The 23,952-nt window shown below is 44.0% G+C and overlaps 1 protein-coding gene and 1 pseudogene across 1 annotated transcript; both read right to left on the reverse strand.

The window, feature by feature from the left end:
* Window positions 1-1,854: 1,854 nt before the first annotated feature.
* Window positions 1,855-3,835, reverse strand: LOC136513665 (uncharacterized). The gene is made up of 4 exons (XM_066507629.1): window positions 3,527-3,835; window positions 3,335-3,438; window positions 2,299-2,428; window positions 1,855-2,214 (listed from the first exon to the last, which is right to left on the reverse strand). The coding sequence occupies exons 1-4, from the start codon at window positions 3,650-3,652 to the stop codon at window positions 2,176-2,178; spliced, it is 399 nt and encodes a 132-aa protein (XP_066363726.1). The 5' UTR covers window positions 3,653-3,835; the 3' UTR covers window positions 1,855-2,175.
* A 3,603-nt stretch (window positions 3,836-7,438) lies between these two features.
* On the reverse strand, window positions 7,439-9,224 carry LOC136512338 (uncharacterized; annotated as a pseudogene).
* Between the last annotated feature and the right edge of the window lie 14,728 nt (window positions 9,225-23,952).

Raw genomic sequence — 23,952 nt, forward strand, 5'->3', positions numbered from 1 at the left:
ACTCGTATAAGATGGAGAGTGATAGAAACAAATGAATCCAGGTTGGTATGGGTGAACCAGTCAAAAATCATATTTTTTTCATCCTTTTTCTAGTAAAGAATGAAGATAAGTCGACTTACTAAAGTTAATGAGAGTAAAAAAAACGTCTAGAAATGGCACCTATGAAACAAATGCAGGTGCATAGTCCTATATACATCATCCATTCCAAAATTATAAGACGTTTTGGCTTTTCTAGATATATTATTTTTACTATGTATTAGACATAGTGTATATCTAAGTACATATAAAAAAATATGTATCTAGAAAGGTCAAAATGTCTTGTAATTTGGAATGGAGGAAGTATATGCTGTTGAAAATGACATAGTCTAATTAAATTTGCAAATCAATAATTCTTCGTGCTGCAAGGTTGTTGAAACCTGGTGTTCTATTCTGGCAGGGTCATTGCAGAAGCATGTTCATTTGGTGCTGGCAGATCTGGCAGCCAGGCATACCTACATCTCCATTATCTGGTGCAAACTTTTCCATGGAAGAGTTTTTAGCAGCTTTTAACCGTATTTCTGACAGCAATCATGCACCACAGCACCAGGATATACACAGTTCTGGCAGTGGGATTAACGAATGATGCTTCTGACCAAACAGATTGGAACCTATGAAAAGGCAAAATGCCCTCGTATCCATGACTCCAATGGAAAAGGCAGAATGATACATACAGGACGATATACACTGTTGCCAGTTGCTGCACCTGCTGCCGGCCTGCTAACCTGCAGACTTTTGGAAGTGACAAGCTGCAGAATAAAAACAGAGATCAGTTTGGGCGTGTGATGCTACTGTTACTGCTGTCAATCTGCAGAGAGAGAAAAAAACAGCTACTGGACAACTTGCTGTTGAACAGAAACACTGAAGTCCCAAGCAAACACAAAACGAGTACAGAAAAATGCAAGCAGCTGGACACAGATTGAGATGAAATCGGCAACCGGTGTATACACTGAATCGATCTCAAGCCAGGTGCTACCATCTGTAGCAAACTACAAGGCAGTCAGCAGCAGATATATATTTGATAAAGTAGATGCAGTCTCACCATAGTGCGTAAACAGCAGGCATAAGCTTCAAAGAAATGAACCTTTCCTTCTCTGATGATGAAAACTAGAGTGGTAAACTAATAATGGACTGGCAGACAGTCGACGACACTACGTACAAGATGCAGGTACAGCTAATGGTGTCAAATGGAGAGTGATAGAAACAAATGAATCCTGGTTGGTACGGTTGAACCAATAAAAATCTTTTTTTTCCCATCCTTTTCTCGTAAAGAATGAAGAATGAGTCCATTTAAGTTACGAAGTCTAAAAACTCCTTTTCTTGTAAAGTTAAGGAGTCTAAAAACGTCTGGAAAATGCACCGGGAAACAAATGCAGATGTATCCATATATGCTATTGAAAATGGCATGTCTAATTATATTTGCAAATCAGTAATTCTTCATGCTGCAAGGCTGTTCAAACCTGGTGCTATATCCTGGCAAAGCCATTGCAAAAGCATGTTCATTTGGTGCTGGCAGATCTGGTAGCCAGGCATACCTCCATCTCCATATCATCTGGTGCAAACTTTTCCATGGAAGATTATTTTTAGCAGCTCTTAACCATATTTCTGACAGTAATCATGCACCAGGATATTCTAGAACAGAGCTCTGGCATTGGGTTTATGGAATGATGTTTCTGACCAAACAGATCGGAACCTATGCAAAGGCAAAATGCCCTCGTATCAGTAACTCCAATGGAAAAAGCACAATGATACATACAGGACGATATGATTCATCTGATAAAATAAAGCTGCCAGTTTGCTTTTGCATAAAATCGCCTGTAACAGAACCCAGAACAATTCATGTGTTAAAAGTTGTACATTAATTCACAGCTTGATGCAAGTGAATATTGTTTTACTGCAAACTCAGTGATCAACATTTTTGCCCTCTGATTGAGGAATCCATAGGCAGTGTTCTACTTCGCACTGAACTAATCCCATAGTACCAAAATTACACTGGGGTTGGGAAATAACATTACAACTCAGAACCATTTTGATACAATGCTCGTTCTAAGATGCTCCTTAATCTACAGTGTCCTGGTGAGTCTCTTCTGGCTGACACGGTGAACAAAGGTCACATGGTATGTGCACCCAAGGAGCCTCTCAAAAGTGAGCCAAACTGTATACTAGAGTCCATGAAAGCTGCAAGCAACAAAAAGGAAAATAAAATGTCAATGACTAAATCAAGATTGGTCCTTTCCTTTTGAAGTAGAATAGAATAGTTACCAGGAAAAGGGTGAACGAAGCAAAAAGACCCTCCTGAAGTAGCGCCCCATGGCCTCCATATTCCTCCTCATCAATCTTCAACAGGTATGTGTAGTACCAATAGATAATGCCAGTCGAGATGGTCAGAAATCTGTAAAAGAGGCCGCATTATGTGTCATATTAGAATACAACCATAGTAAAAGTTCACATGGTGAGGTCAAATAAAGTTATAAAGATCAAACCCAAAAGTCGCCATAATTTTTTAGCAATGGATAATGACATCTCGGTCATGGAAACAAATTTGTTTTGCGTATCAACCAGCATGTCATTTGCTTAGCATTCATCTGAAACTTAGCACTTAGCAGGAAATCAACCATGGTTCTATTCTGCAAGTCTTTTCCTGTTTGCTAAGGCCACCTTAAAAGTATTTGTACACTCAGTCCTGACCAAGACGCATTATGGAAAACCATGTCCTCCTACTTACAGCCCGAAGATAGTCTAGAGTGCGATAAACTCCATCAAAGAAGGCAGAGAAGCCTGAACTGAATCGTTGAAGTAGACAGCTACATACCGCCAGAGCTGTGTCACGGCAGTACCATTTAGCAGGAACTAGAATTCTGGGCATCGAAAATAGCCCAAGCGCACTGTTATACAGAGGTAGAAACTCTCAAATTTAGCTACGGCCCAGCTAATCAGATGCTTAACTCACAAGTAAACGCAAGGGGTGACAGCAGATCTGACCGCACATGTGACTAGTAGCAGTGATGAAAACGTCCCTGAACCGACAAACAAAATTGAGGAACCAATCACTCTCCTGAATTCCAATCACACAAACAATATCAATGTAACAGTGGCCATGCCCATCGCAATGTCCCAGAGCTACAAAATCGATATGATATCTATCTAATCTAATTATAACAAATTACAAAGTGTATGTACGTACAAAAGGGCTTAGTTTCGCTTATGTGCGCGTAGGTGAAGCTACAGATCTACACACGGCAAGGCTGGAGTTTGACAAGATGGGAGAGAGAGAGAGGTGTTAGGAGGGGGGACTGACAGTGCGATCCAGACGGCGCCGACGAGGGGGACGGCTCCCCAGAGCAGGCCGCAGATGAGCCCCACCGCCTGGCGGATCCAGTGCACCGCGTCCAGCAGTTGGTCCTGCCACAGCCCGGCCGAGCGGAGACGAGAGCGTCAGCACGGCAGCAGCTACCGGCGCGCGTGCGGGGAAACGAGGGGCGGGGCGTACCTTGTCCCAGGAAGCCTCCGGGTCGAGGTACCTCGCGAGCTTGGAGGACAGCGCGTGGCCGCCGCCGCCGTTTGACTGCTGCGCCTGCGCGCGCGACTGCTTCGCCGACGACCTGGCCTTGGCCATCCCTCGCCCTCGCTGCCGCTCGCTGCGTGTGGGGGGAGTAGAAGTGGATGGAGCGGCGGCGGGATCCCCGAGGCGAGGCGGGGGCGTTGGGAGATGGGATCGCGGTCGGTCGCGGCGACGGCGCACGTGGGGGAAAAAATCGAAATCGAGGCAAACCGCAAAAGCAGCTGGCTCAAAACTCAAAAGCCACCCCCACAGCTTTTGGTTTTTTTTCCTCTCATCTAGGTTACAGTTATAGCATCTATTCGTACACACGCACGTTACTCACACCACTCGTATACAAACAAACCTACAACTACACTCAGATCTAGAAGACCGTGTCCTTCTTGAGATCAGCGAAATGCACTAATTTCGTAGGCGACGGACGCGTCACAATCCCCTTGTGGCTCCACGCGAGAGAGGCTACAGATTTTTAGGAATAAATCCTGATGAGCACCAGGGTTCGAACCCTGGTGGGCAGGCTGCCCACCGCGACGGTCTCACAGCTTTTGGTATTTGCGTTTATGCAAATCGGATGACCCCATTTTACCATTTTCGTTTAAAATTACACTAACTTTTGGAGTACAAACGAATTGTATACAAACTGAGCAGTTTGACTTCAAATTTGCATTCAGATTTTTTTCTATAAACTTTGCTGACAGCGAGTATCCACTTTGTGACGATGGATTCCGAAGGATCGTCATTATAATGGTCAGGACAAGGTACATGTATAGAAAATAAGGTTCTGTTTGGCAACACTTTGTTCCGCGAGATTTTGGGCTAGCGCTCAAACACCACCCCGACACATTTTCCACTCTCCGCTCCCGCATGTCTCCCTCACCTTCTCCTTCCATGCCTCCCCGTACTCCTCCTATCGCCACCTCCTACCACCTTCCCCACTGTCATGCCCTGTTGTCTTCTCTCTTAGATCCATGTGGTGGAGGCCTCTCTCTTTGCGACAGTAGGAGGCGGCGATGTCCAGCAAGAAGAGGTGAACCACCATCCCGCCTATCCAGCGCCCTCTGCTTGTGGCTCCTCGGCTGCAACAAAGGTCGGATCTCTGCTGCGGTCGCACATGGAACTAGAGTGAGAAGAATCCCTACCAATGGTATTTTCTGTGGGTGGGGAGCTGGTGGAGCTAAAGCGGCAGAGAACCGATTGAGAGCACTACCAAATGGTCCCTAAAATATGTAGATTTATAATGATTTTCCACCATGTCATTTTATTGATATAGGGGTGAAACATTGAATGGATATTTTCCGCCGACGCAACTTGTTCTGCAACAGTACCTTGACCAACTCCGGGCCCAATAGAAGCAAGCCCTATGGCCAATCTAGCAGCAACAACGGAAGCAGCAGCAATTAGTGGATTCGTGGTGAGTTCCTCGTGTAAAAAAAGATAGAGAAATGGTTAAGGATACAATCAACCAAGAAACTATTACTTTCAATTTCTAAGCTCCATCCGGTAGAAGTAACTCATAAGTACAAATAAATGATAATCAAAATTGTCTAAATTACATCGAGATCTCGTTTTTAGTTTCTAATCATTAGAGGTATGAAGGTTTGGGCCCATTCATATCCGAGCCAACATATCCAACTTCTTTTTCAGATTTGTACTATCCAAAATTGAATATTTAATATCTGATATCATATCTAATTCTGAATACTCAAAGTCGAATATCTTATATGGATCTATATTATTTTATTAGTATACCCGACTATCCGTTGACCAAACTAGACGCAAACTGTCGCGTGCGCCGTTGCCGATCCGCACGCGACAGCTTCAGGATCGTTGTAACGGTCGAGTGACACGAAACACCCCATGTGGCAAACCAACACACATAACATCCAACATCATGCCCAACTATCCAGGTTATTATGCTTACAGGAAAATACATGATTCACAGAGTTTATACAGTTTTAGTTTCTCCCTCTAGGCTCAACTCTTCAATCTCTCGCCCGAATTATTATCGGAGTTAACTTGCAGCTCATCTTGGATTCTCCCAATCCAAGATCTACTATGCAACGGTGAATAGAGCGCTACCTCGCATCCACCGGGGCAACAATACCTGCAAAACAACTTAACGGCAGCACCGTGAGTACATTTCGTACTCGCAGGACTTAATTCCAACACATAGATATTTGGTGGATGCAAAGAATATGGTTAATTGAATCTGTGCCATTATAATTGTCACGTTTTTAAAGTGCGCCATTACTATTAGTCTAACTATGCCAGTGCCATTATAACTTAACGGTTGTTTGAGACATGCCACTATGTACGCCCGACGCCGTCTTGGACCCACTGTCAGACGTATAGGAGGGAGCCGTATTTCCGTATGGTCTGTTTTGCCCTCCCGCGAGATGATAAGGACGCCGACGCCTGCCTTCTGTTTGTAATCGCCATCCTTGTTCCCCACTGTCTTCCCCAATCCCTAACCCTAGAACAGCGGCAGCAATCCTCTGTGGTAGGCGGTGCCTCTTCTCCCCTTCCCATTGCCGTCTGGAGATGACAAGCGCCGCATCCTCTAGCTCGGCCCAGATGGGTGACCTCCCTAGGATTGACTGCCCCAAGTGCCACCTGAAGGTGATTAAATGCAGGAGCAAGAACAATGATGTGTACTACAAGTGCCCTAACCATTTCCCGGTATGTTGGTTGATTGGCTTTAGCTTCATCTATGGGTTATCTGTTTTTCTTGTCGGATTGAGAAAGATTGTTTGTTCAAGTAGAATAACAGCAGCTGTCCATACTACTGGTATGAGGAACCCTATATAGAATACTTGCGCTGCAATCATCCTGAGTTGCTGAATCCGGGTCCTACAAAAGAAGAGAAATCAGTTGCAGAAACCATTGTAGAAGAGGTCAATGGTGACCTGAAACTCCAGATGTGTCAGTTGAAGCTCCAAGTGTCTGAGATGAAGGGCCAGCTTGGTGAAGTGATTCTGAAGCTCATGGAAGCCAAGGAAGAAATCAAAGAAGAGATTGCTAAGGGAAAGTCTCCAGTAGTGTTTACTTGTTACATTAGTTAGGCGTAGGTTAGTTGTTAGTTTAGTTGGTAGTGTGTTGAACTGAATGTACTCCAGTTGACCTTGAATGTAGCTGGCTATTATCTGAACTGAAGCACTTGTGTTTGTCATGCTTTTGTTTAGTCTATTTATGAATCTGCCTCAAATCCATCAATTTTAGTACCCAGATAGTTTGAAATCTTTAAACTTTGCTAAGGGCTTCAAAGCATCTGAAGTTTGTGAGCTCTGATGGTACGTGTGAGCATGTGAATAAAATTTAGACCAACTGTGAAGTGACTAAGTGAGGGAAATGAGCTACAAGTTCTGAGTTATGAGAACCACTACAAGCTACAACAGATGATGGCCTTGTACCTCCTATGTGCATGGTGACCACAAATTCAGTGCTCGTGCATGCAGAACAGAAAGCAAAACATATTACAGGCGCAATACTTAACTAACAGAAATATGGCAACATGTCAGCAGAGATAAAATATTAGTTCCCAGAACATGCATTTATCTGAACTAAATATTTTCATCTTACTTAACATCCATTACAGAGGTAACATTCCAGAAGTAAACATGGCAACATTCGACCATTACAGATGCAACTTTCCAGAAGTAAACATGGCAACATTCGACCATTACATATGTATAGTTCCAAAACATCCTACTTAACATCCATACAGAGGACACCATTCTAGGTGCATAGTTCCCAAACTCATCTATGAGCAGCCAATCCTACTTAAGAGCAGCAAAAGCACACATCAGGTGTCTTAGACCAGCAAAAGCACAGAAAACACATCATCTACTCCATGCCGAGCCAGCTCTTGAGGCTTCTCACCATTCTTGCTTCAGGAGCACTTACAGCCTTCTTTAGCTTCTTCTTTACAGGAGTCTTCTTCTTCTTCTTCTTTGGCCCCTGCTTATTTGCACTTGTCTTCTGCTTCTTCTTTTTTGGTGTCTTGCTTGGCCCTTCATCTTCTTCTCTCACCCTATAATAGATGCCTATCAGTTAAACATTCCTTGCCTATGTATATTCATAAGCAAATCAGGACTAAGACATGTACCTTTTAAGTGATGCCTCTGTAGATGCCTCATCAATATCATCATCTTTTGTTGGTTCAGCAAATTTGCAAGTCTTCTCAAAGTGCCCAAAGCCTTTGCACCTTCTGCATTTCACTTTGTTTTTGTTTGCCCTTTGTTCCATACTCCCTCTAATCCTGACCACTCTAGGTCTACCTGCTGCTCTCCTCTACCGAGGTGGGTACAGTTTGTATCCTAGTTCCACCTTAGGCTAGTCAGCCCTATCAAGCATGGGTGGAACTCTGTCTGCATATGCTGCTCTGAACCTATCAATAGAGTAGTATTCATGCACAAAATCCTTGATTTTCAAGCCTCTGTTGGACAAGATCCAAGCCAGTGCATGCCTACAAGGTTTTCCTATGATCTGCCATACCCTGTAGCTACATTTATGGTTGACAAGGTCCATAGTGTGCCTTTTGGTGTTGTTCCATTCATCAATCAGGGTTACCTCAGCAAAATCATCATCACTTACTGCAACTTTGACTATCTTCAAGTGCTTGCTAATTAGGTTTAGCTCCTTTATGACACTTGGCAAAATGCCTTCACTCATTTCCCTACCAACCTTTCTCCTAAGAAACCTCTTCTCCATCACCATCTCCCTGAGCCCATCAACTAACTCATATATGAGCAGCCCTTTCATGTCCTTCACCTAACTGTTGAAGCTCTCTAATACATTGTTTGTCAGGTAGTCACATTTACTGTCCTCTGAGAACCCACACCTATACTAGATCTGGTTGTGGTGATCCTACAAGTACTGAATTGCATCAGGGGCAAACTCATATATCTTCTTCATGTGCCACCTAAACAGCCTTTTAGTGTAGCTCCTAGCAGTTGGATAGAGATGAGTTGTGAAAACATCTCCTGTGTAATGCTTCATGAAGTTGGAATATAGATGTCTCATGCACTCCCTGTACTCAGCGTCAGGAAACACAGCACCAACTACCTTCTCCAAGACCTTACATGCATCAGTACAAATCACTAGTCCTTGAGGGCTCCCAACAGCCCTTCTCAACTACTGCATAATCCACTTCCAGTTGTCCTCATTTTCATAGTAAAAAATAGCATATGCAATGTAATACAACCAGTTATATCCATCAACTCCTATAGCAGATGCCAACTGTCCAGTGTATTTACCTGTTTGACTAGAGGCATCAACACCAATGAATGGCCTACAACCAACTAAGAACCCATCTACACATGGTTTGAGAGCTACAAATATCCTCTTAAACCTTCTTTTCTTGCCTACTTTCTGCACATCTATCTCTACAAATGCTACTAGGACAAGTTATCTCCATCTGAGCTTTCCAATTAAATAGTATTTTGAATGACTCTTCATATTTACCATGAATTTGCTATAGCGCCTGCTGCATGCCTAAATATGCCTTGATGTACTTGAGCTTTATTCCATAATCTCCCTCAACCTTCTCCTTTGCTGCCTTGGGCCCCTTGCTTGGATTCTTCTTCAACCAGTCTGTCAGTCTATCTGCCACCTAGCTTTGAGAAGCCATTTTACCTTCAACAAGCTTTGTGGTTGGACAATTCTGCTGTGCTGGTAGAACCTTAATCTAAAATAGGCAACCATCAATATAAGGGTACAGGAGCAAACTGAATGAATACAAGGGTACATGAGCAAACTGAATGACTAAGTAGTATGTACCTAAATAGTTTTTTGATCATGAATCCTTGAAGCATGAATATGCCAAGGACAACTAGGGTGTCTACACCTTGCAATAAACCTGGTAGGGTCAGTCTTGATGCCACGAGCAAACTCAAAACGTGTCTTCACTACATAGTGCCTCACTGCTTTCCTGAAGGTTGTTATGTCAGGAAATAAGGCACCCTTCTCGATTATTGGGTTCTCTGGATCTGCATCAGTAACCTCTGCCTTAGGAGGTATAGCTCCTTCAGCAACAACATATTCATTGGCATCATTAGTAGGCATAGATGAATAAGCAGTAGCATTCATAGATGGCTGTGCAGGTGCAATTGAAATGTACATATGCTCATCATTAACACCAACATACTATTCTTCATTATCAAAGATGCTTGGAACTTCATCAGCAACACCTTTGGATTGTTTAGGCTCTGTAGTAGTGGGCTACATTGATGGATTAGGCTGCATTGATGGATCAGCTTGTGGTTACGTTGTTGTGGTTTAGGCTGCATTGGTGGATCAGGCTACGGTTCTGGACCAGTGGGATGTGGTAGGTGTGGATCTAAGTCAGGTGGAATAACACACAAGGGTTCTAAATCATCAAACTCATGTTGTTCCAACACATTTTCTTCCACCACAACTAAGATGACTTGGCAATGCATCTCTGACTTATACATTTCAAACAAGTTTTGGAACTGCACTTCATTCACAATCATTACATCCTCACCCATAGTCTTGTCAATGAACCAAACTGTGGCCTTCTGGTTAGAGCTCCAACTGACCTCACTAGATAGGCTAGAAAGCAGCAAATCAAATGTAATCGTGCCTACCTCCACAACCCATTTAACAACCTTTCCCTTACAGTACGATTTTTTCCATCACTGTCTTTCGTCATAAAGGCTTCAACTTTGATCTCTAACGAAAACATAGAAATCCTAGCACAATAGAAATGAGAACGACAACAGTCAAAGCTGAATTAGAACAATGAACAACGAAAAAGACTACTTTGAAACCTACTTACAGCGCATAATCATCCCGAGTTAGCCCACACCACAGTCAACCAGGAGTTAGAGTTCCACATCGCTAGAACATACCTTGATCCAGGGTTGGCATCTTCCGGCGTCACCGCCGACGACGCAGGTGACACGTCACCGCTCTTCATGGCCGCTGCAACCCTATTGGACTGGGGCCGCAACGACGTCGACCTTCATGGATCGAGGATGCCCACTTCGCCGAGATCCAGTGCATCGCCATCGGTGAAGAAGATTGCTGCCACTCAGTTCTAGGGTTAGGGATTGGGGAAGGGAGTAGGGAACGAGGACAGAGAATGGACAGACAAGGTAGGCGTCGGTACCCTTATCCTTTCATGGGAGGGCAAAATGGTCCATACGGAAATATGGCTCCCTCCTATACGCCTGACAGTGGGTCTAAGATGGCGTCGGGCGTACATAGTGGCGTGTCTCAAACAACCAAGAAATTATAATGGCACTGGTGTAGTTAGATGAATAGTAATGGCGCACTTCAAAACATGACAATTATAATGGCACGGATCCAATTAACCCAAAAATATTTTTAGGTATTTGTACATTTGCGAAGAGTACATGGCGTTTCTTAGATGACATGCTCATGATTCATTTTAAGGCATTAGCATTAACCAGGTATGATATCCAAAGAGTGATTAGCATATATAAGCTGCAACATCATCATGTTCCATCTTTACACTACCAACAACCGAATGGTTCCATCCTAAAGGACTTTAGGCTTTCAAACTCTGTAGAGGTGTACAACTATACCCACACGGAAGAATGGGACTAAGCACCATAACTTGTGCACAAGATATGGGTTGCCTCACGTCTTCCAACCTTTCCCTAAACTGGCCCGAGTATCCTATGAAAGGTTTGACTAGTGCCGGATCAATGTCCTGGACATTCCCGACCAGCGCTACCCCCTTGCCAATTTCATGGACAAACTGGTCACAATTAGTTACTTGGCTTGTCGACCCCATCCATGATATGTGGTCTGTATGGGTGGTTACTCAGACTCACGTATCCCAATAAACGGTCCTTAACTGCTCCATGAGCTACGTCACTTGAGATCCCACACTCATAGTGACCTACCCCTCGCATGAGCGAAGTTATCAAGGTGGTGTTCAAGTTCATAACCTTTAGTGATATTATTCCTTAGCCAGATTAGTAAAGTAAGTCAAGTTGTACCCTCATTGTTTTTAGTAATTAATTATCCAAGTGTAGCATCCTACACGCGTGAGAATGAGTTCCCTTCTCATGCTCGTCTTCTACCATTGTTAAGCAACTAAGCAATAAGCGATTAAGTGTTTCCATTCCCATTGTTTAGATGAGAGGTTTCTAATAGATTAATGAGTGACTCTAAGTGTAGAGTGAACAAGATTACTATCAAAACCTACATGAAATGCATAACTCTTAATGGAACTTCATAAGTATCCAAAATAGGGTTTATAGTAGCAGGGTGCCTACCTAGTTTTGCTGCTCGAACGAATTTGAAGTTGTAGATGACAACTCACACACGTCCCTTACGCTACTTGGGTCCTAAAAGAAAACAAGGATCGAGGCTAAAGATAACCGAGGAAGGTTTAGGAACAAGACTTGGCTTAGGACTTAGGATAGAGGCTTCTACCTATGGCTCTACTATTGCCCTTCTTGAAACTATGCTTAACCTAGTATTGTTGACCTCTTGGGTAAGCTTGCTAGACAACTTCATCCTTACTGTTAACTTGACGGACACTCTGACCTAGGTGGAGGACACTCTGTAGGGTTAGGGTTTTGGGGTGACTTGGCTCTAGTTGAACTCTGCTTGGGTTGATGGACACTCTGTCGGAGGTGACGGACACTCTGGTAGGAACTAGAAGGCCTCGGGTTGCTGGGTTGTTGTCCTCTATAAATCATCGGATGCTCCGCCATGGGTGATAGATGCTCTAGTATAGGCTTGGTGCTTTTGGGTTCACTAGCTATAAGTCTTTATAATTCAACGGACACTTCGTGGGATACCATGGACGCTCCGCTGGTTCATGTCGACAGAAGATAAGGTTCTGGTGACTGATTTTTTGGATCTATAGGACACTCCATCGATATGACAGACACTCCTTCAAACTATCGACAGAACCTATGTTCTTTGGTTATCTTGGGTTCTAAGCCTAGATGTGCTCAGTTGTGATCTATGCATGTGCAAGATATCTCTAGGATAGTTTAGGTGGTTTACTAGGCTCAAAATAGCTAGGTTTGAAGCTTGTTTTACTAAGTGTGGCTATAGGTTAAGGATCAAACTTAGAGATACAAGAACTAGAGAATGAACCATGAGATTAAGATAAAAGCCTTAGCTCTGAGATCTGAGAGCTTCCATAGCGAAAAGGTTGAAGATCCAAACTTCTCTACTCTTGCTTCTTTATCCACAAGTTTGCTTGGCTCCATATGAACTCTTCCTTGCAATATACCAAAAAGATGGTTCAAAGGACTATCCACAAAATCGTTGGATGATTGAACTAGATAAGAACTCCTTGAGCTTACTTACACATGATGGAACTACCACTAGCAAGAAGTCTTCAGTCTTGCATCAAAGTCCATGGATTAGATCATTGGGTGAAAAATCCAAGGAAAGAGGATGGTTCTCCTTGAGCTCATCATGAAGGGGTTGAGAGGTGAAGGGTGTCCATGGGTTGCTGCTAATGCTTCCCTTCTTCCTCTCCTTCATCTTCTTCAATCCCTTCTCTAATCTATCCCCTCTCTAGCTTTTAGGGTTCTTGCTTATTCTTGATTGAGTAGAGAGAGTGGCTTCAGCTGAGGAATATCTATCCCAATTCATGCTGACAAGTGGGTCCCACCCACTTAAGTGACAAACAACTCATTTCCCACTTACCGCTGCTACCCTGTGATCTGTCGGATGGTCCAATGGCATTGTCGGACTATCCGATAGATTGTTGTCTTTGACCAAATGGTTCTGTCATTAGTTGGCTTGGTATTGTAGACTAAGTTACCATATCTTGATGTGCTCTCCGAGGTTGAGTTAGTGTTGTTGATGTCAATAGGATATCTCTTAATCCATTTGGGTTCCTCTCCATCGCTCTAGGTATGAACCTGATCATGGCTATCCGGAGATGGTTATGGGTTCCTTTTTGGTTGGCTCTTGATGATTGATCTAGCTCAAGGCATCAGGAATCTATATAAGATATTGAAAGATTGCTCACTCTGATGACCAAAAATGAATGCCTATGTTATAACGAACTCAGGTTGTTACACAAACTATCCATATGTATCTGTATTCAACCCATCTAGCAATATCCAAGTTTAAATATAAATGATAATAATGATATACAGTGGGCGTCTGTTCTATCTGAACAGACCCGCCGCACACAGAACGACTCGACCACCCTCATTCGCTCCAACTCCGTGCTCCCTCATCCTCATCCCCACTATGCTACTTGCTCCCCCATCTCCACACCCTGGCTAACTATCGTGAGGCGCTCGAAGGACATCGTGCCTGCCCCACCCACACACCGGCACTCCCTTCCTGCCTCTCCCTTCCTCTCCTCCCCTCCGTGACCTCCATTGCTACCCCATGCTCCCCAGTGACCCGGTTCCCGCTCCCCCACTGGACAACGGCGGTGGCTCTGACGAGCTAAAAGCTCTAGTTTAGTTTTGGTAAATTGATGAAACCCTAGGTATGAACCTATTTGCTCTAGTGATCTTGAGATAGGGTAGCACATTCCAAGTGGTGGAGCAAATGGTGAAGATCATGATGATGGTGGTGATAGCCATGGTGATGATCAAGAGCTTGGGCTTTGAAAAGAAGAAAGGGAAAAACAAAATGGGCTCAAGACGAAGGTGAATTTGATAGGGCTATTTTGTTTTGATGATCAAGACACCTAGTGGGTGTGATCACATTTAGGATAGATAGCCATACTATTAAGAGGGGTGAAACTCGTCGTGAAATGCGGTTATTAAAGTGCCACTAGATGTTCTGACTCATTGCATATGCATTTAGATTCTAGTGAGTGCTAATACCCTTGACAATGTATGTAAAAATATGCTAACATATGTGCATAAGGTGACACACTTGGTGGTTAGCACATTTGATCAAGGGTGGCGAAGTTGGAGTTGATCTAGGGGTGTCGGACCCTGATCATTGGAGTGTCGGACCGGCCTCTGGCTAGGTCCAACGGCTAACCCTTGCGTAGGGGCTCGGGCGCGGGAGCGTCAGACCCTGCAGCGCGGCGGCATTGGACGGCACATGCGCACTGTTCCTATGTGTGGGAACTGGCATGGCGCACGATGGCCTGACATGTGGAGGTGTCAGACCAAGGGTTGCGTCCGACAGTTGGCATCGAACCGGGGTCCGACCAAAAAACATGTTTTGGACCCTCTCTATGTAAAAATCGCGGGAGTCATACCCTGGCCTCCGATGCGTCCGACGCTGAGTCAGACGATGTAGTTGTAAGCGCGATCGTGTGACCATCAGCAACAATGGTCAACTGACTTTGAATGAGGACACGTGGTAGCTCATGGCTGGTTGAGACTGGCATCGGACCCGTTCGTCGGACGGTCCGACGCCCGGAGGCCATGTATAATACCCTAAAATTTGACCTAGTTTAAAAATCACTAAAAATTGAACTTTTTAAAACTTTGCATAGGAACTAGAATATATAATCAACATTGGTAATATTTATAAATAAATCAACATAGGAAATAAAAATATCATGTGTGAAACCTTGTGTGAAAATTTTTACTTCACTTGCTGGACATATGGTGGTACTCACTGCATACTTCCATTTCAAATTTGAATTCAAAAGCTAATTTAAACAATGCATAGGAAGGCTGGGAAAAAGAAAAGGAAATGGAAATAGATAAAAGCCCCATGGGCTCATTCTCTCTCCCTCTCCCCTTTCGGCCTATAGTAGCCCGCTCTACTCCTCCCCCTCTCCTTCTCTCCACGCGTGGGCTGACCCAGCTAGCGCAACAGCAGCCGTAGCCCAGCGCTTGGCCCGGCTCGCCCATTCCCCTCCATTCTCCCTCTCTCTCTCACTGACGCCTGAGCCCCACCTATCATCTCCTTCGTCCACCTCGCGGCTGGCAGCCATACGCGGCACAGCTACGCATCAATGCCCCGCCCCTCTCCACCTTGGTACCAGCGAAGGTAAACTATGCCATGATGAGACCTTAGGACCCCATGGTGCCCCTCTTTTCTCCTCTTCTCCCCTCTCCTCCCTCACCATGAGCTTGTCAACGTCGATGCCATGGTCTCCTCCACACCAAGCCACCAGAGTAGCCACCAAGGTACCTCGCCATGCGTGTGGGCAAGCACTAGCTGTGGTGAACCGACCTGACAAGGTCAACCATGAGTGTGCGTGGTGGATAAGAGCGGCCACGAGAAAATATCTTGCTGCCGGGAACCGACCTAGCCGGCCTCTAAATAGACCCGGTTGGCGACACACTCGCCTCACCCTCTCCACCATCAGCTCCGCCGAGGGCAGGAACATAGCATCTCCCCCTCCGCTTCCCTACTCCCCTCCTCCTCTCCACCTTCTTCCAATTTCCCCCAAATTGGGAGTTCGTCGGTGCTGTTGGTGCCACCTCCCCTCTTCTTCTTCCCCGCTGCGTCCTTGGCCGATTGGAGTGACCGGTGAGTTCCATAGCCCCTCCTCTATCTCCGTTGCTAGCTAGCTAGTTAGTCATTGCCCTCTCTATATTGCGCTATCACCGTGCACCCTACTTCGCCGAGCCGCCATGGCCATTGGCCATCACCAACAAGGCTACCCAAGGCACCACACCACCCCCACTACACTCAACACTCACCCGCACTCACGTACATGTTATTGGTTGCGATGGTAGAGGCTCGTATGGCTAGGTTCACTGTGCAGTGCCGCCGCGTTCCCTCTAGCGAGCTGCCACCACCACCGTGGGCACCCGCTGCTGATGACAACCCCGCCATTGGCTGCGGTGCGACCCCACAAGCACCGTGCACCCATCACCCATCACCACCGAGGGCTGCCACCGCCGATGTGACCAACTCCGATGAGCCTAGGCCTTCCCTCCCCTGTTCCATCGTCATGGCGGTCACCCCCGTCCATCGCCGTCTCCCTCTCTCCCCTTCTCTGTCTCTACTAGGCGGGCTAGGCATGGAACGGCGTCGTCGTTACCGTCAGCTCCCGTCCATCTCTCCCTCTCTCTCTTTCACTAACACATGGGCTCATGGCCATAATGTCGCTGTCGCTGTCTTCGCTAATGTGGCAAGATGACCCACCTATCATCCACATGCACACACACCACACACACAGTGCGGAGAACGCATTAGAAAATGCTGGGTACACCCGGCTAGTGTACATAGAGAGCTAAAAACATATCTTCCTAGCTTAGAAAAATTCCTAGAAAATTTGTAAATAAACTAGATGCATTAGGGAATTTAATCATGTAGTTTGCACGTATTTTCATGGACCAAAAAATGCATATAAATTTCTACCTAGTAAAATAGATATAGAATAAACTTCTAAATTATATAACTTTTAAACCCTAACTCCTTTTTACATGAAACCACCTCTAAAATTTATCAAAAATCTAACTCTATCATTTGCACCTAGTACCACCATACTGTTCTATGTTTGTTTTTGCCCTTTCTTTTATGGTTAGCGGTAGTCTTATTTTGATCGATACGCCTGACAGACGACGGTGATCGTTAGGAGGACAAGGACCCAGATTTCGTAGATGTACCAGAAGGTGAAAACGACAAAGGCAAGTCCTAGCTCCCCACTCTACCATCTTGCTTAAATTACAGTAATGTTGAAACCATGACAATTAGATTATTATCCTAGGGTATGAGCTCGGTTATCATGATATGATTATTGTTGAATTAAGATAAATGGTTATCTTGTTAAATTATGAGCTCTATGATATGAATAGACTTAGGGATAATAATGGAACTTAAAATTGGTAAACCTAAAACTAAACCCCAATAGGGGGTGAGTGGTGGTAAACTATGGAGGTAGTTTACCATGGCAGGGATGCCTGGAGAGGATTCCTGTGGGATATACTCGCCTTGGTCACATAAGGACCGGTTCGTAGTCCCTCTTGCCTAATGGGATATTACATACAGCCACATGTCTATATGGGTAGGCTTGATCTCACGCCTCGTTAGATAGAAATATAATTTCTATTAGGAGGCTAGTGTAGGCAGCAGAATATTAGGAGCAGAGATGGGGATTGGTTTTCTTCCGTGGTCCGGTTGACATGGATGCTATGTGATCTTCCACGTTAAGCCTTTGAGATTTTGGCTGCGTTCGAGCCTATTGACGGTAGTTAATAACCATTATAAATCATCAAAGAAACATGAATAAGGGCATAAATATGATCACCAACAAAGGTCTAGGGGTTTAAACTAATAAATTTCATGAGTTTTGGTGAATCTATATTTTCTGCAGGGTTTAACCAGAAAACCATCAAGGTGGACCTACATGTCAGATTTAATTGCCCTTATCCACTATGAAATGGACACTAGAAGGTTCTAGAGGACACCAGAGGACACCACGCCGAGGCAAAGAGGCAGAGGCTGCTAGGTGGGGCCACCACCTAGCCCCTAGGCCCACCTATCGGTCTCTATGTTGCAATGTCAATTCTCCACCGCTTCCTAGGTTGCATCTACACCGTTCCTTAAGTCGGTTTGATCCAAGGGCTCACGTTTGATTCTCTAGGCTATATATACCAGCCCCTACCACCCCTGAGGCATCAAGTCATTTGAGAAGATAGAAACCCTAATCATCCTCAGAGCTCCATCAATTCTAGGGCATAGCTAGTTAGGTTAGGTCTAGAGGGAGGCAAGCAGGCTTCGCTTGGATTCTCGATCGTGTCAAGAGCGTGGTTTGGTATAATCCTTGTAAACCCTCTCTTTTGTATCTCTATTATTTTTGTATGCTTGCTACAATTGTTATGACAATATTAGTATTCATCTTATTCATGTTCTTTGTTATAATGTTCATTGTCTACTTTGATTATATACTTAGTATAGCTAGTTTATCATTATGTTTATGCATAAGTTCGCAAAGCGCTCACTCCAAAGTACACGGGGTGAGTGGTCGACATTGCGTAAGCATGGTGCTTATACGTTGTTTACCTGCGGATACACCCTATATTTCGGGCCATGTGGTAGATCGCGGACGTGACACTCCCATTGAGTCCTTTGTAGTCCACTCCCCGATGTAGGTAGCACATAGGATCTGATTACGAAGGAAGATAAGCTTTGTTTTTACTCTTCCCTAGTAATATCCCTTATGTGTAGATATAAAGATGATCTTAGCCATGATTACTAGGTGTAATTGCACTAATCAATGTATGCTTTGACTTGTAATTAAGAATGACTTAGGAATTATTCCTCTAATATTCTACCTGACCATGCTAATGCCATAGAAAGGAGTACTCTGAATGATTTATCATTATCATTGATCAATACTTTTCATATCTCTTATCGTATGACTTACCCCTGTTATGAGTAGAATATTGGTTATGGTTTATTTCTCCATCAATGGTATAAGTTATCAATACTTGTCCATGCTAGACCTTCCCTGTGATAAAATATAAATAACGATACCTAGAATACTCTCGGATGAAGTGCTACAATGGTATAATTATCTATGCTCTTGCAGATTCCTTTTCATTCATACATCTTTATATTCTTTCTAGTCACATAAAATGATAAAGAACTACTTAGTATCATTCTAGTAGTGATGCTAGGAAGTACCAACAAGCATCTCTGGCACCATCACTGGGGATGACAACCTAGTAAAGTAATGTTAGGAGATGTAGGTAATTAATAGGTGGCTACTAAAACAAGTGACAAGCTAATAAATACCAATAGAGCCCATGATTATTGTTTTGGCCATGTTTGAGCCATGTTATTTTTGTGATGATTAGGTATCATCATGTTGGGATGATTAGGTATCTTCTCGGAATTTGTGTGTTTCCATCCCCTAAGAAGTCGTAGTAGAGTTATATGGACATTGTTGACATTTCTTAGCATCACTCTTAACTAAGTTGTCATCCCTAGTATGATGCCAGAAATGCATTGTTGGTAATTATGAGAACACTTGTAAACTATATATATAAGGTATCCGCAAGCGCACAGATAATATATCATTATAGCATTTCACTCGGGAGTATACCGACTATAATTATTTATATTTTATCCATAGGGCAGAGCTATGGGGTTGTGTTGGCATAGAGATATTGACAAATATGTATACTTATGATAAAACCACTCTCATGCTATGGCAGGGGTAAGTCAAGTGATAAATAAATGATAAGTGTAAGGTAATAATGGTGTTCCAGAGATAGAAATAGGTACTCATAAAATGTAGTAAAGCTAAGTAGGAGATTCGTTAAGAGCAAAAGATTCCTAAGTCATTACTTATCTACTAAGTCTTTTGTACACCCAAGTATATACACTCTCATCTATAGTATAACTAACTTTGGATCTATGCATAAGGAACATTACTAAGGAAGATTAAGAACAGAGCTTGTCTTCCTTCGCAATCACGTTCTACGTGCTCTACAAACGGAGAGTGGACTACAAAGGACTCAATGGGAGTGTCACATCTGCGATCTACCACATGACCTAGAGTGCAGAATGCATCCATAGGCAAACAATATCTAAGCACCATGCTTACATAATGTCAACCACTTAACTCTCTCAAGAACTAAGCTAAGGGCTTTGCGAACATATGCATATATTCATCATCAATCATAACTATATCAAGCATAGTACTAGAGCAAACTAGGAACATAATAAATAACAACATAATATTGAAGTAGCACAAAATCATAAATAAAGAGATACAATGGCTATACCAGTCTCCAGACGACAGATCCGGAATCCTGAGCAATAGCCCAAACTCTACTTGAACCTTGCTAGCTAGCCTATACTAGAAACTTGAAGAATTAGAGCTCTATTCTCTTCTCTCTAGAAACCCTAATTTCTGGTCTACTCTTGACTTATGGCAGCATGCCCTGGAGGAGGGCAGGGGCTAGTTATATAGGCTGGAGCATCCAACGTGAGCTCTTGGATCAAACCGACTTAAGGGATGGTGTAGATGCATCCTAGGAGGCGGTGGGAAACCAACATACGAAGGAGGCTGATAGGTGGGTCCTCTAGGGGCCAGTCGGCCTCTAGGTGGGGCCGATCGGCCCCACCTGGCAGTGGCTTGGCCCCTACTTCGGTGTGGAGTCCTCTCGAGTCTTCTGGAGTTGATTTCGCTGCGGATAAGCATGATTTTATTTGACGATTGGATCCTCCTTGATAGTTTTCTGGATAAGCCCTGCTAAAAACATAGATTCACCAAAACTTGTGGAAATTATCAGTTTAAACCCCTAAGTCTTTATTGGTGATCCTTTTTATGCATTTATACAAGTAAAGTTGACTGTTTATGATGGATGATAACTACCGTCAATAGACATCTAAGGTCACGTATATTCCGATATAGGGTCTCATTAGGTCTATTTCATCCACTAATCATGGATGAGGTTGCACCTATCGTGTGGAGAAATTTGTACACATCTATAGAGTTAAGTAAACCTATTCGAATAGCCATATCCTTGGAATGGGCAAATGCTTGGATGGGATACTATGATTAGATTTACTTTTATGTGTAATAAAACTGATAATGAAATTGATGCTAACCCGGGGACTAGTGGGAATGGTAATGCTCCGCTAGGACCTAACCCTTAATTATAATCACCACTACACTTCTATTTCCACCCTATGGTTAGGACTTGCTGAGTACGTATGTACTCACCCATTGTTGACCCACAGACTTCGACACAAAAGAAGACTATGACTTCGATGAGGAGACATACCACGAGGATTAGGAGTCATGCTAGGAAATACGTATGTAGGAGTATGACATTGAGGCTAGGGTTTTGATCACGCTCAAGTTGCCTATGGAATAGCACATCGCTTCGCTGTATAATAATGCCGCTCTAGAGACTACCAAGAATAATGCTATTTCACGACCATAGTATTTCAGTAGATATGTAAGCCTAAGACCACGCCCCTTTGGGCCACTGTTGTAAGACCTTTTTTAGATATCAATAAAGCTCAGAACCTTTTATTATATATATCTGTGTACCATTCTTATGATTTTGTGCGTAGTTGTGTGTGATCCTGGCGTAAGTACGAATGCACTTAGGACTCTCAAATTAAGGGGCCGACACCATGAGTCCGATGATCACTTACATGACCCAACGGCTCTATTTTGTGGGGGCTTCTATTTAAGCCCCATGGTCGGCTCTTGCTCACTCTCTTGGCCATTTTCATTGGCATAGCAACCTAGTGAGCTGAGCCAAAGCCCTCCCACTCATCTCCATCATTGATTCATCATCTTTGTGAGATTGGGAGTGAATCCAAGTGCATTGCTTGAGTGATTGCATATAGAGGCACTTGGTGATTGTGTTTCACTTGTTTGTCTTGGTGGTTGCCACCATCTAGACAGCTTGGTTCGGTGAGGATTGTCGAGCGGAGGAAGGTGCTTGTCTCTAGCACCGATCGTGGTGATTGTGAGGGGTTCTTGACCTTTTCCCAGTAGAAAGCCAAAAGGTACTCTAGTGGATTGCTCGTGGCTTGTGTGATCCTCATCTTGTGTTGGTTGTGCGGCACCCGATTGTGGGTTAAGCGTGTGATGCCTATTAGCGTGTGAACCTCCAAGTGAGTGAATTGACACAATAGGGACTAGCTTGCCGATAAGCAAGTGAACCTCAGTGAAAAATCTTGTATCATCATTGTCTTTGAGGATTTCATTGGTATTCATTGTGTTTGATTGATTGTCTCTTGCCACGGTGGTATATCTTCACGACCTCACTCTTGTACTTACATTCCTAGTGTAGCTAAGCTCTTTAGTGTAATTAGTTTTGTGAGCTAGCTTATGTCTTGTCTAGTGGTTAATGAGGCTCTTTAGTTAGTCTTTGAGAGCTCACTAACTTAGTGGTAGTGACTTAGCCTCTTGTGTGTGAAATAGAGATCATATCAACTAGAATTGTGGATAGGAGGCTTGCATTTTGAGTAGGCTAGCGCAATACTCGCTTCGCTTCATAACTGTCTAACCACTTGGCTTAAGTGTTGTTGTAGAAAATTTTATAGGCTATTCACCCCATCTATCCATTAGGACCTTTCAAGTGGTATCAGAGCCGTGGTCACAGTGATTTGAGGCTTAACAACCTTTGGTGTTAAATTGGCTCAAATCAACAATACCAAGAAGCCACCCCAATTTGATGGCTCAAATTATTTATATTGGAAGGCAAAGATGACCACCTACATCAAGTCAATAAATAGAATGCTGTGGAAGGTGGTGGAGACCAAGATTGAGGTTGCCAATGCAGAAGCTCCCACTGCAGTCGAAGAAGTATTGCTCTAAAACAATGATATTGCTCTTAGTGCCATTCAAGATGTATCGGATGAGAGAACATGTAACACCCTAAATTTTGATTTCTAAAATTAGAATTAATTTGATTCAATTTTGCTTAATTGTGTTTCATTTTATAGGAAGAAATAATGATTTTATATATAAATAGATTAAAAAGAAATATAGGGTAGAAACTTTGATTGTTGCATTCATGCTGCTGCATGGTTTTATATGTTTGCTCTTATGTGTGTAGCTAGAGTATAAAATCAAATTTGTGAAAACTCTATTCAAAAACTCATTTAAAAAGTGGAAAAACTTTTCTTTTTGCTTTTGCTTTTCTCTTTTGCTTTTGGCCTGCCCAGCCTTGCGGCCAGCCTAAGCCTCTCTCCCTCTCGGGCAAGCGTGGCCCAGCAACAGCTGGCGGCCCAGCCCACGTGGGCATCCCTCTCTCCTAGCACGGGCCAAAGTCATCGTAGGCCCAGCACCCACCCGCACCCCTCCCTCACTTCCCTTCCCTCGCTGACTACACAAGTCTAGCCATCAGCGGCACCCCCTTCTCCTAACTCATGTCGTGACTAAGCCGGTCACTACCGTTGTTGCCTGATCCTGGCTTGTGCGGGATTCTGCACATAGGAGATCTCCACCGCTCCTATAAAACCTGAGGCCCTGTCTATGCCCCCATTTTGCATCTACACGCCACCACCTTTGCCCTAGTTCAGTGCAGCACACATGCTCATTTTGGATCTCATCGTCAAAGCAGAGCTCGCCCGTCGCTGTTGAAGCCCTTACTCGCTGCCTTTTCATCGTCTTGAGCCCACTACCACGTTTTGCACTGAGGTTTCGAAGCTCTAGAGCCCTTGTCTCCTCTTTCCCTCACTCTCGTGTGGTCCCTAATCGCCACCAAACTATCATAGGGAGCCATCGTCCACCCTGTCGTGCCCTATGCTGTCACCAAGCTACCTCTATCCATGAAAGGTGTCTAGGTGAGTTCACCGTCGCCCACTGGACCTCCCCGTGCCTTCCCTGTGAAGAACCGAGGCTTATACGTCATTCTCGGCTAACTCCAATGAGGTTTCCACCACTGTCCACGACAGCCACCGCGTAGGTGTGACTGTTTGGCTGGCCAAACATTCCAACCTGCCTCAACCGTCCATCCACCGATCTACGACTGAGATTA

This window comes from Miscanthus floridulus, chromosome 16 (genome assembly GCF_019320115.1).
Source record: "Miscanthus floridulus cultivar M001 chromosome 16, ASM1932011v1, whole genome shotgun sequence".
Classification (NCBI taxonomy): Eukaryota; Viridiplantae; Streptophyta; class Magnoliopsida; order Poales; family Poaceae; genus Miscanthus; species Miscanthus floridulus.

Bases quoted from the DNA above. Each gene is read 5' to 3' on its own strand.
- LOC136513665 (XM_066507629.1), bottom strand. From the start codon at position 3,652: ATGGCCAAGGCCAGGTCGTCGGCGAAGCAGTCGCGCGCGCAGGCGCAG. The intron at 3,439-3,526 runs GTACGCCCCGCC...GGGCTGTGGCAG, and splicing joins CGGAGGCTTCCTGGGACAAG to GACCAACTGCTGGACGCGGT. The intron at 2,215-2,298 runs GTAACTATTCTA...TGTTGCTTGCAG, and splicing joins CTTCGTTCACCCTTTTCCTG to CTTTCATGGACTCTAGTATA.